The sequence below is a fragment of the Sceloporus occidentalis genome, unplaced genomic scaffold, assembly GCF_023333645.1.
Source record: "Sceloporus occidentalis isolate IW3139 unplaced genomic scaffold, rSceOcc1.0.p SCAF_3, whole genome shotgun sequence".
Taxonomy (NCBI): Eukaryota; Metazoa; Chordata; class Lepidosauria; order Squamata; family Phrynosomatidae; genus Sceloporus; species Sceloporus occidentalis.
The window spans coordinates 241,478,570-241,497,533 of NW_028316983.1; the positions used below are offsets into that span (position 1 = coordinate 241,478,570).

Sequence of the window (18,964 nt, forward strand, 5' to 3'; positions counted from 1 at the left end):
AAAATCTATTTGGCAAAAGGCACCCTTTTGTGACCATTTCCCTCAGGAAGGAAAATGGAAGTGCTATGACAGCATGCGGAAAGGCAGGAAAGAAAACCACTTCTCTGCTGCTCTTTCCAGGCTTTCTTTTGTCATGCAATAAAGAGGTATGAGTCTATCCACAAGTTTCTCCTTGCTATATCTTGCAGATTAGTCATAAGATCATGATGTGAGGTCCGAAAGAGTGAACCTTCCCCCACCACCCAAAACATTTTTCCTGACAACTGAGAAATCTGGTTGGGAAGCACAACTTAAAAGTGAGCATTTTGCACAGTTTTCCCCTGATATTCACATGATTATTCTGCACAGAAATAACTGTGGGACCCTTTCCCACTATGCAGTTACAGCGTTATGATCCAGCATTAACTGCCAGAAGTCAATTTTATGAAGCGTTAGGATTTGTAGTTTTGGAGGATATTCAGAATTCTCTCCCAGAGAACTCTAGTGCTTCCCTAAACAAACCTCAGAATTACACAGGATGCACCTCTGGTCGTTAAATGTAATTTTAATTTTAAATAATTCAGTAAACAGTTAAGTAATTGTATTGTAATTGTTTGTTGCAAATGGGCCCAAGGTTTTCTTCTACAATTTGTTTTAGTTCATTGCAACTTCTTTTTTATTTATCTGCACAGATTGCTGCCTAGGCAGAGGAATTCTACAGAATACCTTGGGATATGTCAATATGGGGAAAATAATGTACAGGAATATTCATTTTCTCCCAGAGCAGGGAGAAAATTAATCAAATTATTTGTCATTGCTTGTGAGGATGAAATGGTTGGGGTTTATATCCCTGCATTGCAGAAAGCTGCATCTGGAGCCAATGGCTTTGTATATGAACCATAATGTGACCCTGACAAGTGAATTTTGCTGGTGTGGCAAATGGTGCTCCTTTTTCTTTCTACAAAACTGAATTATGGACATCCAGTTCTACAGAAACAAGAGTCAGTCCCCTAAACTGCATTCACACTGTAGAATTAATCCAGTTGGACACCACTTTAACTGCCATGGCTCATTGCTATGGAATTCTGGAATTTGTATTTTTGTGAGATATTTAACCTTCTCTGTCGGAGAGTTCTAGTACAACAACAAACTACATATCCCAAGATTCCACCTACTGAGCCATGACAGTTAAAGTGATGTCAAACTGCATTATTTCTACAGTGCACATGCAGCCCTAGTCTACATGAGATTCCGAAAAATATTTGCTAGATGCACAGCACAATGGAACACACACATAGGAAAACATGGGTAGGATGGCACTGCGAAAGGATTTTCTGATTAAAAATGAACTGTTTTAAAATGTTTCTGCCATACTGTGCTGGTAGGAATTGGGCCAAAGAAAAGGAGTAAGTGAACCAGGTTTACATTGACATATTTTACTTTAAAAGCAATTGCAACAATTTCCCCTTCTCTCTCTCTCTCTCTCTCTCTCTCTCTCTCTGTGTGTGTGTGTGTGTGTGTGTGTGAATGAATGAATGAATGAATGAATGAATGGGAGTGGTGGAATTCTGGATTAAAAGAAGAGTCAGTGTAGAATTTATAGTCACAGAACCAGTTCTGGAATAAGGAAAAGTGAAAAGGGAGTAGAGGAGCAGTAGCTATTGGGTGGAAATATACCTAACAGTTCCAGTTATCACTTTTTCTCCTGGCATCTCCCTTCACCATTAATTTTTCCCAAATGCAGTTTAGTGGTTTGAAAGCTGGTCTCCAGGGGCAGACCAGGGTTCAAATCCTTACTCAGCCATGGAAACCCATTGGGTGAACTTAGACAGGTCACACTCTCTCAACCCCAGAGGAAGACAAAGGCAAACACCGTTTGAATAAATCTTGGCAAGAAAGTCCATGATAGGTTCACCCTAGAGTTCACATAAGTCAGAAACAGCTTGGAGACAAACAACAACAAGGGCAGCCAGAGACATGTGTTGCTATTGTAAGATAAACAGCTGACCTGGAAAAGTGCACACAAAAAAAGTGTTAGAACAGAGCAATGGTGCAAAAATGCCCCTTCCTTTCTGCCGCCTTCCAATAGTTCTGTTCTTTGGAGACCTTGAGTATTCCTACTGGAACATCTAGCTTGGCCTTGAGAGACAAATAGTGCTGCTAGGTTTTGAAAATAATTATAAGGGACCATAAACATTCATGGCATGCGGACCATCAGAAAGTAACTGTTAGATTGCGTTCTACTGATATTCCAAATCATAGAATCGGAGAGTTAGAAGAGACTTCAAGGGCCATCCAGTCCAGCCCCCTGCCATGCAGATGTCAAAGCACCTATGACAGATGGCCATCCAGCCTCTGTTTAAAGACCTCCAAAGAAGGAGATTCCACCATATGCCAAGGAAGTGTGTTCCGCTGTTGAACAGGAAGTTCTTCCTAATATTTAGGTGGAATTGTCTTTTCCTGTAGCTTGCATCCATTGCTCCGTGTTCCATTCTCTGGAGCAGCAGAAAACAAGCTTGTTCCCTCTTCAGTATGACATCCCTTCAAATATTTAAATAAGGCTATCATATAATCTCTTACCCTTTTCTTCTCCAGGCAAAACATAGCCAGCTCCCTAAATCATTTCTCATAGGGTATGCTTTCCAAACAATTTCCCATTTTGTCCGCCCTCCTCTGGACACACTCCAGCTTGTCCACATCCTTTTGAATTGTGGTGCCCAGAACTGGACACAGTATTCTAGGTGAGGCCTGAACAAAGCAGAATAGAGTGGCACTATTACTTCCCTCAATCTGGGCAAAGAATTGCATTTGCTTTTTTAGCTGCAGCATCATACTGTTGACTCATGTTCCATTTGTGGTCTACCAGGACCCCTAGATCTCTTTCACATGTAGTCTTGTTAAACCAGCTGTCCCCCATCCTATAGCTGTGCATTTCATTGTTTCCCCTCCCGAAGTGTTGTACCTTACATTTCTCCCTGTTGAAGTTCATTTTGTTAGTTTTGGCCCAGCTTTCTAATCTATTAAGGTCATTGTGAATTTTGATCCTCTCCTCTGGGGTATTAGCTACTCCTCCTATGGAAGTATAGATTTCAGTTAAGTTAGCCGTGTGTTTCTCTGTCAAATGAACATATTGTCCCCACTCACAAACTGCATGATATAACCAGCCCTCCATATCCACTGATCTGCATCCATGGAATCAACCATCCAATGCTTGAAAATATTCCCCACTCCACCCCCCCCAAATCCCCCAAAGCAAATCTTGATTTTGCCATTTTATATAACAGATACCATTTTACTAATGCTAATGCATATGAGACATGAGAATCCACAGATTGTGGTATCCATGGGGGATCCTGGAACCAAACCCCAGCAGATACCAAGGGTCCACTGTACATATATTTTTGTTTTTATGTCTTATGTCTTTTCTGTCTTTCCAGCTCACACTGGAAAATACAGACACCCCCCCCCCCCATCTTGTTCAATCTTTATAAAAGGAAACACTTTCCAACCCTCAAATAGGGGACATCCCTTATGATAAGTGATGTATGTCAACCCAAGGGATAAAGCCAATTTTGCTTTCTTGTGCTAAGCTTAATTCTGTCCATATGTAGTTATACTTCATTGTCAGTATTTATATTGGGGGGGGGGGGACTCTCTCTTTTTTAAAGTCATTTAAAATTTGTCCCTGACATTACAGAACATAAAAACAACACAAAACAAAACAAAACAAAAAAGAAATGACTCATCACCTCTTAAAAGAATATCAATTAATAATTTCTTAATCATAACAAACTTGACCGACCGGCAGCATTGGATGGTTTTAATAGTCTAAAAGGCCTCTTGTAAAGAAACAAAAGCAAAACAGTTAGGTCTCCTAACGACTTCCATGTTTCATTCAAGTTTTCAGAAGGTCCATAAGAGGTCCACAGTTGGGTTTAAGGCCCCTTTACATTGCTGGGTCGAGCAGCTAGGCTTGCATAGTAAGCACACTGAGATGGGTCACATTGCCCATTGGCTCCCGGAGGACCTGCGGGCCCCATAAGTCCAGGCACACCTGCTTCACCTTGAGGGCCTTGTGCTCCTGGTACCCCATCTTTGCCATAGCCTGGTTCACCTGGGACACCTGCGGAAGAAAACATTATGGGTAAGGAGCATGGCACAAGGCTGATATTCTGAATATACATGATTGCACTAGGTTAGTGATTCCCAAAATTTAGTCCTCCAGATGTTTTGGACTTCAGCTCCCAGAATTCCTGACAGTTGGTCAACCTGGCTGTGGCTTCTTGAAGTCCAAAACACCTGGAGGACCAAAGTTTGGGAATCACTGCATTAGGTGGCCTCATCCACAGTATTTCCAAACAAGTTGTTGTCAAAAACCATTTGAAAACAAAATTAATCATGGCAGTGTAGACTATCATTCTTGGCAGTGTAATTTAAAAAAAAAAAAAACAATCTAGAAAATAAGCCTTTCCAAAAAAAATTTCAATCAAATGAAGAAAGAAGGAGGGACAGGAAATAAAGAAACAAAGGATTGGTTGAATAAGGGGCACCACAGATTAAATCCACTCCATATAGGAAAAAAAATCAGCCATTCCAAGATATTTCACTCTGTTGTTGTTGTCTTACTTGCCTCTCCCCATGGATCGAGGTGAGAACAGGGAACAACAATACATTAAAATACAACATATATCACTTAAAACCATAAAACATCAGTTTCAAAGAATATACAGCACACCCGTGTAATAAATGGGCATGCCATACATAGCTTTCAGCTTACGCTGAAAGCCGTGTGACATAGAGAAAATGGCATTGGTGCCTGCGCTGCACCGCATGCATGGGCTCAATTAGTTTCAATGGGGCTCAAGCACATGCAGAATTTGCTTTACACGGCGGGATCCGGAACGGATTCCCCCACATAAGACAAGGGTGCACTGTACAAAACTAATAGATATAAAACAATCAATTCATAGTTTAAAATTCATAATTTAACATCCATCTGGATAGGCCTGCCAAAAGAGTGGTCTTTAATGCTGCTTTCCATTCAGATAGCATATTCAGCTTTCAAAACTTTTCCAATAGGTTATTCCAGTGTAGGGGCAGATGAAAAAAAAGTTCTCTGGGTGAACGTTGCCAATTTATTCCTAACTGAATGGAGTGAATGACCCCCAGAGGACCTGAGTGTATGGGATAAATAATATTGGAGGAGGTGATCCCATGGGTAACCTGGACCCAATAATTTACTGCTTTAAAGGTAACAACCAACACTTTGTACCTTGAAGAAAGAATTATCTTTTGCAGACAGGAAAAAAAGAGGCAGACACAAAAGCTTGATTGAACTAGGACCACTATTGTTTATCAGCAGAGAGAAATTGAAGGGAGTAGCAACCTTTGTTGTTGTTGTGTCTTCAAGTCCCAAACTAACAATTTAGATCCTGTCAGATTAAGTCAAAAACCCCCAGCCTATCAAGAGAAGTGAAGCAACCATTCTACTTTTCTTCCCCAACCACACATAAGGTGTGAAGGGTGGTCTTTCAAAAAGCATCCTCTCCCAGTGCCTCACAGCTCTGGGTGGCTGGAAATGATGGGACATCAAGATTGAGCCATATCTTGCACAACAGTCCCATAGCCCTAGAACGCAGGTCTCTTCCTTGGCCAGTTTCTGCAAAGGAGTCTAGTGGAACACACTGACATGTCCCTAATCACCACCACTCAGATATCCCCATCAAATTGTGACCAAGACTGCATCTACACTGCAGAATTAATGCAGTTTGACACACCTTTAACTGCCATGGCTCAATGCTATGGAATGCTAGGATTTGTAGTTTGTTGAGGCACCAGAGCTTTCTGACAGAAGGTTGTTGTTTTCCTTATTTGTAAGGAACTGATTCTCCAAGTCTAAATTTCTATCTATTATGCCATGAAGAGTCACATTTCCTAAGAAAACATCCACTACTCACCTGGTATTCCTGGGGGACCTTTTTCACCCCGTTGACCAATGCCTGCATCTCCTTTTTCTCCTTTGTCTCCTCTTTCACCTGGTGGGGGAGATGCAACTGGGTTTGATTATCAGAATTTCAAGATCTTGCACAGAGCTGGCACATGACTCTTACAAAATATATTTGTTGTTGTTGTTAACCACTTTCGAGTCAATCTCAATCCATGGCGAGCCTGTGGATGAGATGTCTCCAAGACTCCCTGTCCTTCACTGTTCTGCTTAGTTCCTCCAAAATCATATCAAATATGACCTGCTTAATAGAGTCCATCCATCTAGCATGTGGCCTTCCTCTCCTCCTACTTCCCTCCACCATTCCTAGCATTATTGTTTTTTCCAGTGAGTTGCTCCTTCTCATGACGTATCTGAAGTACAACAGCCTATGTTTTATCAATGGAGCCCTGGTGGTGCAGTGGTTAAATGCCTGTAATGCAGCCATTCACTCAAAACCACAAGGTTGTGAGTTCAAGACCAGCAAAAGGGCCCAAGCTCAACTCAGGCTTGCATCCTTCCGAGGAGGGAGCTAAAATGAGTACCCAGACTGTTGGGGGCAAATTAGCTTACTTGCTAATTAGCTTACTTGCTGTTCACCGCTATGATCTTTGGAATAGCGGTATACAAATAAAACAAATTATTATTATTATTATTATTATTATTATTATTATTATCATCTTGGCTTCCAGGCAGATTTCTGACCTGATCTGCTCTGGGACCCATTTGTTTGTATTTTGTGTTATCCATGGAATCCTCAGCACTCTTTTCCAGCACCACATCATATGAACTGATTTTCTTCCTGTCTTGTTTCTTAAGTGACCAGCTCTCACATTCATACATGGTAATAGGGAATACAAAGGCTTGTATGATTCTAACTTTTGTGCTCAGTTGTATATCTTTGCATTTTAGGATCTTTTCTAGTTCTTTCATAACCGTTCTCCCCATTCTTAATCTTCTTCTGATTTCCTGGTTACAATCCTTGTTCCTGTCAATGTTTCTTTCGATTGTATTAATGATTCTATCAAAAATTCTATAACACTCACATTCTCCTTTAAAAACCCACCACTGTGTTCTATAAGTAGCTACACTCTTCTGAACTGTTCTTCGCTAATTCCTACTTATCTTTTTTCTGCTGATAACATATTCATAGACAGCATCAATTGAATCCTGTACATGTCTGCCCAGTCCGGTGGAACTAGTCTCATGTTCCTCTAAAAATATGACAGTAGCAACTGAAGCTGAAGATAGGACTGTGGATGTAGTCCTGCCCTAGTGCTCCTCATCAAATTTCCAATCTGGCCACATTTAGTAGAAAAGTCTTCAGGGGAATCCCTTTCATGTTCTTATGAATACAAGTAGCCTACCCAGGATTCCATGGAGAGTTCTATAAACTGCAAGGGAATGAAATTTTGCTTTTCAAAACAGCAAGCTTAGGAACTTGAGTTGACAGAATTGACATGCACTAGGACTAGTGTGTGAACAGCTTCCTAGTTTTAATTTTAACACATTTGGAAGAAATCATAAAGAGGTTGTGAGATCAAGTACTAGACCAGGAATGGCTGGGGCTCCCATGACAGTGGGATGATGAATCTATCCATCACTAACATCCTTCCTAACAGATTACTCCACATGCTGGAGAATGGATGGTTTCCCTCCTTACTTTCATGAGAAGCATGGGAAACAATTTTGGTCTTCATCAGAAAATGCTTAACATTTTCACAATACATCTGTGAGGATCCCCCCCCCCCCATGGAATTTACAGGATTTGTCAAGGATTTTCCATCAAATTCACATTACGATGGAAATATAAATACTTTGGGGCTACCATTCACTGTACAGTATATTCTGTACCTGCCAAGGAGATTCAAATGAATATGGCAAGATTTTGCTGAAAGCAGCATAATTTTTATTATGAAAATGCTATGGGGAACAGAGAAGAACCTAACTATTCACTAGGTTGCTGGTTTTAAAGACTGGTCTGGTTTTATAAGGTCAGCACCATGCTATTATTCCACACTCCATAAATTATCCATAATCTAAACAAGAGCCTCCCCCTCCCCCCCAAAAAGGGAGGAGGGAGCATTTTTCTAGATTACAGATCAATTTCTGCTCAATCATGTTTAAGGTTTCTCACCTTTCGGTCCCATTGGTCCTACAGGTCCTTCAGAACCTGGCTGTCCAGGTCTACCAGGTTCTCCTGGGGGTCCAGCTCTGCCTGGGGGACCTTCCTTTCCTGGTGATCCTGGAGGTCCTGGCCTACCTTGAGGTGCTTTGACATGTGCTGGTTGCATCTGACTCATGAGGTAAGGCAGCCTGGCTGCAGAAAAACAAACACACACACACACACACACAAATACAGAACATTATTATGTAGGTTGCAAACATAAAAGGGAACACTGGATCTGATTATAGATCCTTTTTGAAAGCATCTTTCTTTCCCTCAATTGTGTCAAGTATACTTAGTTTGAATTTATTTTGAGCTCATTGTCAGAACCTGATTTAATATTGTGTTTCTGCATCCTCTCCATTTACTGAAGCTCTCTGGGAACTGTGGCTATCCTCTTATTTTCTATAATCTGAGACCTCATTCCTCTATGTTTTAAACCAGTTTGCAACTTGGTATGAAGCTGTTCAAATGACCCTGGTTTGCACTTGAACCGAATTGCTGAAGTGTTTTGGAGGGGGGGGGGGCGAATGCTCTAGGCCCATTTAACCAGCAATCTTTTTTACACCAATTTTTTCCATGTCTTTTCTGATAAATTGATTCCACACAAATGTGAACCAGATGCAGGTCAGAAACAATTTCAAGAATCGATTTGAAGACTCAAATTGACAAATCGATTCAGCGTCAGTGTGAATGGGATGCAGATAGGAATGAATTTACTATGATGTGATAAGGGATCACTGGTGGGGAAGCAAAAATTAACAAATTAACTGTATTTGCCCACCCTTTGACCCTCCTCCTGCTCTCTTGGCCCAGTGAATGCAGTGACTGACAGAGGGGAAAAATATCGCTGAAAACGCTTCAAATTCATTTGTCAGTGTGAACTGCAAGTGGGTTATTTTCAGAGACTCCTAGAGGAAACAATTTAATAATAATAATAATAATAATAATAATAATAATAATTATATATATATATATATATATATATATATATATATATATATATAATCTCTCACTTCTCCCTGAGGATCGAGGTGGGAGTACAACAGTAAATTTAAAATTACAATTGAGTTAAAATTCATTTATATGACATAAAATTAAAAAAACAGAATAGATCAGTCCCATAAAAATTCCATATCAACATCTAACTTTTGACAGCTCTTTTGAACAATAAAGATGTTAAGACAACGGAAGAAGTTTGGTCACCTATAATTAAAATTTGTACCCAGAAGTTGGCTGAGAGATAGAAAGCAGAGACAGAAACATTAAAAAGCTTTTCTTTGACACTAAGATATTTCTAGGAAAAGGAAAAAGTATGGGGAAATATTGATATATTTTATGGAGTATATTACTTTAAATGATATGATCAATAGAATGTTTATGCTACATATATTAGGTTGGAGAATAAGACAAAATGCTGATTTATAGACAGGACCACCTACCAGGATGACTAGAGGAAGTAATTAAGTATAGATTAATAAGGATGATAATGCATAAGTAATGTAGAAATATATGTTGAATAGAGACTGGTAATGTAGATATATATTAAAATATAATATACATAAGGTTGGAGATGAAGAAAGACGGAATATGAAATATTGAAGATAATCTTAGATCTTGTTAGAATACAAAAAAATGTTCTTTTTCTTTATTTTTTAATTGTGATGGTGTGTGTGTATATATATGTGTGTGTGTGTGTGTGTGTGTGTGTGTGTGTGTGTATATATAGTTTTAAAAAGACAAGTGAATGAACATATATAACACATAGGAAGTTATCAGTATGCAAAGGGATGCACCTTTGAGACTAGCTATGCAAAAGAAGTTGTAGCATAAACATTCATAGAAGTGGTCTGCTTCCTCAGACGCATATTATAAAGGTCCTTCCTGGGCAACAGTTCACTCCATGCATCCTGATATTTCAGATTAAAATGGGATATGTCTCTGAATAGGAGGTTATGTTAGCCCTTTTGTGGGTGTCACCATAATAATTCTCACCATCAAGTTGTTTTCCTAGCTCTTCCTGGATAAGTCTTCGCAACGTTTCCATTGATGGAGAATCCCCCTGGAGGAGAAAGTGAGTACATATTTCAGTGCTCTTTTATGTAATGTCAGTGATCAAATGGTAGAACACGTTAGGGAGCAGAACAAATCATCTGGGGTCTGCTGTACTCTCTTCTTATAGCAATCCCAGGATAATTCCAGGCACTATTTTTTTTAAAAAAACAAAACACCATAAACAACAACAACAACAAAAACCCAATCAAACAAAATCTACAATGTTCTAATATTCTTCAGATACTATTTGCTTTCTAATATATTGCTAAATGTCGAGCTTCACTAATGAAATTGTCTGGTAGCAGCTTCAGGGCTCACAAAATGAAGTCCTTCAGCACTGCATAACTCTTTTTATAGACATGGTGATGGTGCCTAACTTAGATAGCTTCAAAGAGGGATTGCACATGTTTGTGCCACCCTGCTCTGTTCACCATGACAGATGTTTACATTCAGGGACAGGATATCTATGAAATAGTACCAGATGCTGGGGACAAAGAACAGGGACCATCACACTCATATTTTACTTGTGAAATTCCAGCTTAGCACTGATGAAGACAGAGCAGCAGACTAAGTGGAAGTTGCTCTACTCTGATAAAGAAACAAAGCTCTCATCCCTTATTTTAAAAATGACACCAGTTATGAGTCCTCTTTTTTTAACATCCAAGATCATGGCCAACTTGTGGTTGTCTCAAGATACTTTGGAGGGGAAGTAGTAAAATTACTTCGTGGCCATATTGAGCTTGAGTAACATCTAGGAACCACTTCCTATGTTTGTAGTCATTTTTACTCAGTTTTTATCTGTCTTAATTTCAGCTTAAAAAAAAACAAAATCAAGGCAAAACCATATATGCTACAATCCATTTTGCACTGATTCAAATAGAAAGAAGCCTATTCTTTCAATCCTCTCCTGAGTTCCCCAGTGCTTAAAATTGGTCCCCTTGTATCAAGGTGGACTGTATATGCGTGGGAAGCTTTTACATATATTATGCCTACAGCAGTTTCAGTTTGCAGAAAGCATTGGTAACCTTTCACAGTAAAAGATATAATTATTTCCCAACTGGCTGAAATAAGTGCAATTGCCTATCTCCTGGCATTCTCTGTGGCTAAAGATGTGCACACTAATACTCTGTGTGGGAGTGCATTTAAGCACAGGTACAGACATGAAAATAAATTCAATACATACATCATTGGCAGGGAGGCTTTTACACAGTGTGTGTTCTCTTTTTATGTTTTTAATTTTTGTATGTGTTATATAATTTTTATATAAATTTCAGAAAAATGATTTTAATTGTTTTCAAATTTTTATTGTAAAATTTTATAACTATTTTATCTATGAGCCAGTCCCTTTCTGGGAGAAGGGCAGCTTATAAATAAAATAAAATAAATAAAAAATACAGTAATGTAAAAAAAAAGTGACAAAGTTATACAGTTTTTTTGATGTTTACCCAGTTGCATGTGTTTAAATCCGGATCCAATTCTATCATTGAGATCCTACATGTGGGTTATGTTGCATAAATCTTTACATGTAGAGCAGTGATTCTCGAAGTTTGGTCTTCCAGGTATACTGGACTTCAACTCCCAGAAGCCTCAACCAGCTTGGCCAGAAGTCAGGAATTCTGGGAGCTGAAATCCAAAACACCTGGAGGACCAAAGTTTGGGAACCACTGATGTAGAGTTACACACTGATTGTGCTTTACAACCCTTATGATGATGGGTAATATTACACAACTGAACACATAACAGAATGCTTGTATGTATATACATCTCAGGTCCACACTTATCTGCATACATATCTACATATGAAATGGTTCCACAGGAGCAAGAACACCACACACATGACTTTGCCTCCACAATCTTGAATTTCTTGCACTGGACAAAAATGTCCAACCAATTCTATATGTAAGAAATTAACAGGATCCCGACATATCTATATTTACATGGTATTATGCTGTTTAGGTATTTGACAGAATTTGATTACTATGATTTGGTAACTACGATCATTCATATCTAACATGCAACAGTGTTTCACAGTTTAGATGTAGTTCATAGCTCATCTTCAGTGGAAAAACTATGTAACAAAATCTGTTGAAAAACACAGACCTTTTTTTTTAACCTTCCAAAATTCAATTTCTTTGGACTTACCCTAGGCCCTTGAAATCCAGGTTGTCCTGGAGGACCAGGGGGTCCAGTCTGCCCTGTATCTCCTGAAGGTCCCGGTGGACCCATCAATCCAGTGTGTCCTTTCCGACCTGGAAGTCCAGGTTCTCCAGGTGGGCCTTTTTCTCCTGCAGGTCCTTTTTCACCTTTTGTTCCAGGATCTCCCTGTAGGATAAAAGCAGCCTAATTAATGTATAAATTGGGGAAAGCATGGAACTGTCCTACTAGGCTGACTTCTTCCTTGTCTTTTCGCCAGCATGCAAGGGCTTTGCTGTTCAGGCAGGCTACTGGAATGTGAAGCTGATTGCTATAGAAGGAACTTTTAACTAGAGCAGTACAGGTACTGTCTCTTGTCCTCTTTTATTAGTGTTTTATAGTGTGTGTATGTGTGTTCAATTTAACATAAACTGAATAAAATTTATCAATTTGTTCTACTGTCTCTGCAAGGATGGGGGACCCCTTAAAGTGATCCACCCCAGGAGGCTTATGGATCTGGATGGATTCCTGATGGCAATGTGGAAGTTTCCTCCTGCATTGGTTGGTATGCTGTTGAAGCCCTAGTTGATCTCTGGAATGGAGAAATGACCAATGCAGTAGACAGAATCACTTAGAAGCTTTGAAAAGTGGCCTCCAAAGTGCAGCTAGGACATGGGATGCAGCTGGGTTGCACTCGCCCAGTAGAATCAGTGGCAAATTATGTGTGATAATTCCCACCTGCATCCCGCAATCCAGCTACTTTCCTGTTTGGGTGCAGTTGGGTTTTTTGTCCATGCGATAAGCTCCTTTGTAAGGGTAAGGCTGATACTTCCGATTAGTGCATTTCATCCCTATCTATCTGCCATGCCTTCCATGGTCAAGAGACTTCTGCTTCCTATGTCACTTGACAACATGGATCTGAGTTGTTTACAAGTCACTGTTGACTGTTAAACTGGGATGGAGGAGTATATACATTCAGATATACTCAGAAATGTCCAAATATTATAATATGTGTGCATATGTGTGTGCGTCTGAATGCATGTACACGTATGGCAGGAAATAGCTTGTCTTATTCTAAAGCAAATCCAATACAAAGGAATGCCCATCTCTTGCTATGGTAGACTTAGGGTTTTATTAAGGAAATGGCTACCCAAGCCACTCTTGGCATTTGTCAACTTTCCTTAAACCTCTTTGGCATGCTGGTTGTTCACTGATATTAAAGAAGCTTTCCAACTTACTCTGTCACCTTTGACTCCAAGTTCACCTGGTTTCCCTGGAGAGCCCTGCAAGGAAGGAAAGAGGGCAATGGAGAGCCAGTTATGAAATGAATTAATGGTAGGATGTTTATTCTTTGTAATCTTTATATATAATTTTAATATATAAAATACAGTGTGAAACAATATGTTGATACTGAACATATTAGAGAAAGCTGCCAAAGGTCTAAAATAGCTATTGTTGATACCAAACCAATTGTGATTAGCAGTCTCTGATTTCTTTTGTACAGCATCTCCCAGTTTGTAAAGAATGGCACATGTGAAATAAATGTTTGACAAAGTATATTCTTCTGCATGTTGCCACAAACATGTTTGAGGTCAGCTGATGGAGGATTGATGTCCAATCAGTTCCATTTTCAAAAATTCAAGTATTTCATGACTTTAAAAATCACATTGCAAAGTTTTTGTTGTGTTCACAATTTGTCCTAGTTTCACAACTGGAAGCTCAAATATATCATGACTGCCTAAACTATGTTTCAAGGATTTTGAGAGGGGTGTGTGTATGTCAAAATTTGCCCCAGTTTCACAACTGAAAATTCAAGTATATCATGATCTCAAATATATATTCCAAAATTGTTCTTGTTTCACAATTGTTTTCAAATATATTCCAGAAATTTTGTCTTTTCATAAATTGTCTCTGTTTCACAACTGAAAACCTAAATATGCTATGATATTTAAAATCAAGTTTCAGGAGTTTTTGAAGTATTCCCAATGACTTGTGGTCATTCTCTGTAAACAGAATATGAAGATCAAAGAAGGCAAGGCTGGTGAAATTTCAGACTTTAATGACAATTAATTTGAAGTTGATTCTTCCCTTCCCCAGTTATTTCTATTAAACATATATTATTTATATTACACAATCTGCTTGGATGAAGCTATTGAGAGGAACCTAATCTGCCCATTACTTTTTCCAGTACGGTCCCCATAGGTTTACATACAGTATATGCATATTTAACAAATATTATTATGGTAACTGAATTTTTAAGCATTAGTAAATTATGGACAATCCAGTGATAGGCATTAATGGGCAAGAAAAAGGCCTAGCCTCAAGAATTTCTATATTGGTAAGGAAAGTCTTCTGGCTTTCTTCTGAATGCACAAAACTATTTTGGCTCAGGAGAAACACAAACATTTTGTTTTTGTTTGCAAGTTATGCCTATGTGCTATCCTTGTTCAGCACCAGAGACAAGGTGAGGATGTAACAAAACATTCACCCTGATGTCTACTGAAACTCTGAATGTAGAGGAAAAAATGAGCTTTCGAGGATTGTGAAAAATGGGGCAAGGGAGAAGTTTTTGGAAGGAAACTGGGGAGATAATAGCTGTCAGAACAAGAGCTAATGATGGGACAAAACACTGAGAAAGGAGGACATTCTTGGAAGAAGAAAAATAGTTGATCAGTGGGAAATGTAGACAAATAATTGGTGGGTTGTGAAAAAGAATTGAATAGGAGGAAAGGCTGACTGGCTGGAGTTCCTTTAAGAAGGTGGGACAAAGGTCTTTAGAACATTTGCCAGAAGGTGGAGGTGTAAAGCTGTTTCCCCCTCTTCCTCTTTTTCCCTTGCACAGGTTCCAAAAGTAGAGGGCAAATTTATTAATGGTTCCCTATAATGACTAACACTATTCCACAATATTCCTGAGAAGATGAAGTATCTAACTCCAGGGAATTTTGTGTTCAATGAAAAGAGTTAAAATATCTCTGACACATGGTCTCTGTGTATGTGTGCTTGCATACACCTGTGTATTTGTTCTTGGCCTACAAATATGGCTGAAAAATGGGAAATCACAGCCCAATACTAGTCAGAGAATCTAATATGGAGAAGACTAGATGACTAACACAGTGAGCCTGCCATATTGGTGGGCTAATCATCTGCAGACTGGAAGTCTTGTGGATTGCCCTGCCACATATTAGCCAATGGTGACACATGCCCCTGAGCATGCACATGCCTCTGCATTTGACTAATATGGGGTTCAGTATATATATTTTTCCTATCCATGGGGGTCCCAGGGGGGGAAAACACCCATGGATAGGAAAGTAGAAAGTATTATGAAGTAGAATAAAACATTCACATAATAATATAGGCAAAATCACTGTTATGAAGTTGTAGGAGAGGATAATCACTGTACATTCCCATTATCCATAATAACAAGGGGGCCAGGGCCTTTCAGGGCCATGAATCTTCTGTGGGTTTTAGTCTAACTTTTAAAGGAGTTAGCTGAGCTCTAGAATCCCATGGTCAAAATAGCTTCGGCACTTTGGACAGCGCATTTTAAGTTTAGATTAACATTGAGAGTAGATTCAATAACCCATTGACATGGAAGCCACCTGGTACCATGGTATAATAACGTTTATTTTGTGGGTGTGTTTCTTCTTTTCAGTGAGAAACAGCTCTAGAGGAGATAATGCTATTACTGCTCTACATGCTGAAATGTACCATCACCAAAAGCTAAAGATATTTGAACACATACCTCTTTCCCTGGAGGGCCCTTTTCACCAGCTTCTCCCTTTGGAATAGAAAGCATGAAAAGAATTTAGCAACGCTGTCAGAAATGGTAACTCATATCCCAACTCTAGTCATTAAATTCCTCAGGACCTTTCCATCATGATTCTCATACAAGTCACACAAGTCAATGACTGACAGGTAAGACCACCAGTCCCGTGCTGGTTTGCTACTTACAGGGGGTCCACGTGGGCCAATGAATCCAGGAAGTCCTGGGCTGCCTGTTTCACCTTTACTTCCTTTTGGACCCTGAGAAGACAAACAGGAAAGAAATTCTACCCCATATTCTCAGCCATATCCCTAAGACCTCTTTTACACTGCACAATAGCACTTTAACTGCCATAGTGATGGCCTATAGAATCTTATGAATTGTTGTTTGGGGAGGCCATAGGGTTCTCTAGAAGAAAACTCTAAGAACCTTATGAAACTACAAAATCCAGTCTTGCAGTTAAAGTGGAATCAACGTGCTACAAGTGCCCTAAGAAAGTCTGCTTCAATAATGGCACTGACAATCAAGTTAATATTGATCTTTACAGTTAAAAATGTTCTCCTCCTCACTCCATCTTCCACTGTGCTACAATGCCAAGCTACTAACACAACATTAGTAAAAGCAAATATGAAGCAAAAAGTAAATTAGTAAAGGCAAATAAAAAGAGGAACTGCATATGCATTATCCTGATAGTTATCCAGCATACCAAAATTCCATGTATTATCAGGACTGAGTTGGAGAAGGACCCAGGGGATATATAAAAACCTCCCATTAAAGAAATGCAAGCTTTGTATGCCCTCCAGTTCTTCCCAACTTCTAATTAAAATCCAGGGTCATAGTTTCCATTCCTACCAAACCTCCCTCAAACCCAATGCCACCTTTGAACTGGTAATAAAATGTCTTTAGATAAACCTGTGGAAACCTGTGGCCTCAGGTGGTGCATTTGCTTGTCGGTTTAGGGGCTTCCTATTTAGTGTGCAAGAGATCCTGAAGCTGAATCCCAGACAAAATCTGCTCAGGGAAATGTTTGGTGGAAATATGATCACATCTTTAGAATTCATGCATTCTCATGTTTTAAATGAAGTATACTTTGCATGGATAAGTCTCCAGATTCAATCCTTGGCAGGCCCACGTGTGTCTGGGAAACACTCTTCTCTGAAATCCTGGAAGGTCAATGTATGTAATAAAGACCTAGATGTATGAAATAGCTTTCCAAACTTTTTCTTTTGTTGGAAAGTCCTGCACTATCAAGTGTATTCAGATCACTTCAGATGCATCCCCCTTCATGGCAGGTCTTTGGTATCTACAGGTAGGCCTAAAGATACTGAAGAGGAATGATAAATATGTTCCAGGCACCCTTAGTTAGACCACTTACTTATTACAACTGCCAATGTGGCAAAAAGAACATAGTTACAGAAACTGTCAATACTTGTATTAAGTGTTTCATGAAATAATAATGAATGATAGGTTTAGATGGTTTTCTGACAAATCTTTATTCTCAGTAGTTACCTTGTTCTGTTATCCTGAGATGTGAAAGTTTTATTTGCCACTTTCTTCTTAAAGATTTCATTTCTAAGAGTCTTATCCCTTGATAAGCCAAATAGTCCAGAATTCTATTAGTGACATACATAAATATAAGGATGTATTATATGTATGCAAATCTCTTTTTCGATGGAGCACAAGGTTCTGTTTTCTAGCCCCAGGCACAATGTCCAAAATGTTCCTCCCTCCACTGCTGATGCTTACCATGGGGAGGAAGTATCTGAGGAAGTTGACCAAGTCTATGGAAGCTTATGCTACAATGTCTTTTTCACAGTTAGTCTCAAAGGTGCTATAAGATTCCTTTGCATGTTGATATTCTCTCCATGTGGTAAGGAAGCATGGCTTGCAACTCACAGTCCATCCTGTCTATATATGTACATGTTTCTGACATACCAACAAATACAGTACTTACTGGGTTACCTGAAGGGCCAGTCTCTCCTGGTGGTCCTGGTGGCCCATTCTTGCCCTGAAAGAAAAGTATTAAAATAGCAATCAAAAAATTATTATAAAAAGGGCATTTTGAAATCACCCCAAAGGCCTCTGCTTCAGAAGAATGTTCACCCTTATTCCATAGAAATGATTCATTTTGAAATGGTTTGTTGACTTGCTTTTTTTTTCCAGTTACTTCGAATTTTTAAGTTGTAAGATTTAGGCCCCACAGTCAGACTCATTGGAATTTCCATCCTTTCCCCCCAGAATTCCTTTAGAGGAAAACTCACTGAAAGTCCTCTGAGTCCTCGTGGTCCTTGAGGGCCTGCAGGACCTGGATCTCCCTGAAAAACAAAAGGAACAATTTCAATACAACAGTAGAAGATAAAGCAGGCCCTTGTAGATTTTTGGGATTCAGCCTTGCTCTGAAAATAGGTAATACCACCAACGATCTGACTTACTGGTTTGAACTAAGGAGTAAGGCTTTAAATTACAATTGTCTTTTATCTTTGCATCTGAAAGCTTGGATAAATAAATAAATAAATAGTTACAATTCCATTATGTCTTCCTCTGATGAGCTCAAGGCAGTAATTATGGCTCGCTTCTCAACTTATCCTCCCAACGACAATTTTGTGAGGTTTATTCTTCCCAATTAATTTTCACCATCTCAGGCTGAGTGAGAGTAGCTCCCATGCAGAGAATTTCACAGCTCAACAGGGATGAGTGTCTGACTCTGCCAAGTCCCAAGCCAACATCATAACCATTACAGCACACTTAAATTAAGACATTTGGATGGCCAGACTGCAGCTTGCACAGTCAAACTGTCACGGAATTTTGCAAAGCTTCAGTAAATTGCCCTGGAGTGTTGTGGAGTCTCCCTCTTGGGGAGTCTTTAAACAGAAATTGGATGGGC

The 18,964-nt window shown here is 39.3% G+C and overlaps 1 protein-coding gene across 1 annotated transcript in view; it reads right to left on the reverse strand.

Moving 5' to 3' along the window:
• Nucleotides 1–3,802: 3,802 nt before the first annotated feature.
• COL22A1 (collagen type XXII alpha 1 chain) overlaps nucleotides 3,803–18,964 on the reverse strand; it is a 184,974-nt gene continuing 169,812 nt past the window's right edge. The window contains exons 54-63 of the mRNA XM_089518399.1: nucleotides 18,342–18,395; nucleotides 18,035–18,088; nucleotides 16,269–16,340; nucleotides 16,060–16,095; nucleotides 13,556–13,600; nucleotides 12,327–12,506; nucleotides 10,125–10,191; nucleotides 8,100–8,282; nucleotides 5,937–6,014; nucleotides 3,803–4,102 (exon numbers count right to left, since the gene is read on the reverse strand). Coding sequence (XP_089374525.1) covers nucleotides 3,915–4,102; nucleotides 5,937–6,014; nucleotides 8,100–8,282; nucleotides 10,125–10,191; nucleotides 12,327–12,506; nucleotides 13,556–13,600; nucleotides 16,060–16,095; nucleotides 16,269–16,340; nucleotides 18,035–18,088; nucleotides 18,342–18,395 — 957 coding nt within the window. The 3' untranslated portion in view covers nucleotides 3,803–3,914. The remainder of the gene's footprint in view (nucleotides 4,103–5,936; nucleotides 6,015–8,099; nucleotides 8,283–10,124; nucleotides 10,192–12,326; nucleotides 12,507–13,555; nucleotides 13,601–16,059; nucleotides 16,096–16,268; nucleotides 16,341–18,034; nucleotides 18,089–18,341; nucleotides 18,396–18,964) is intronic.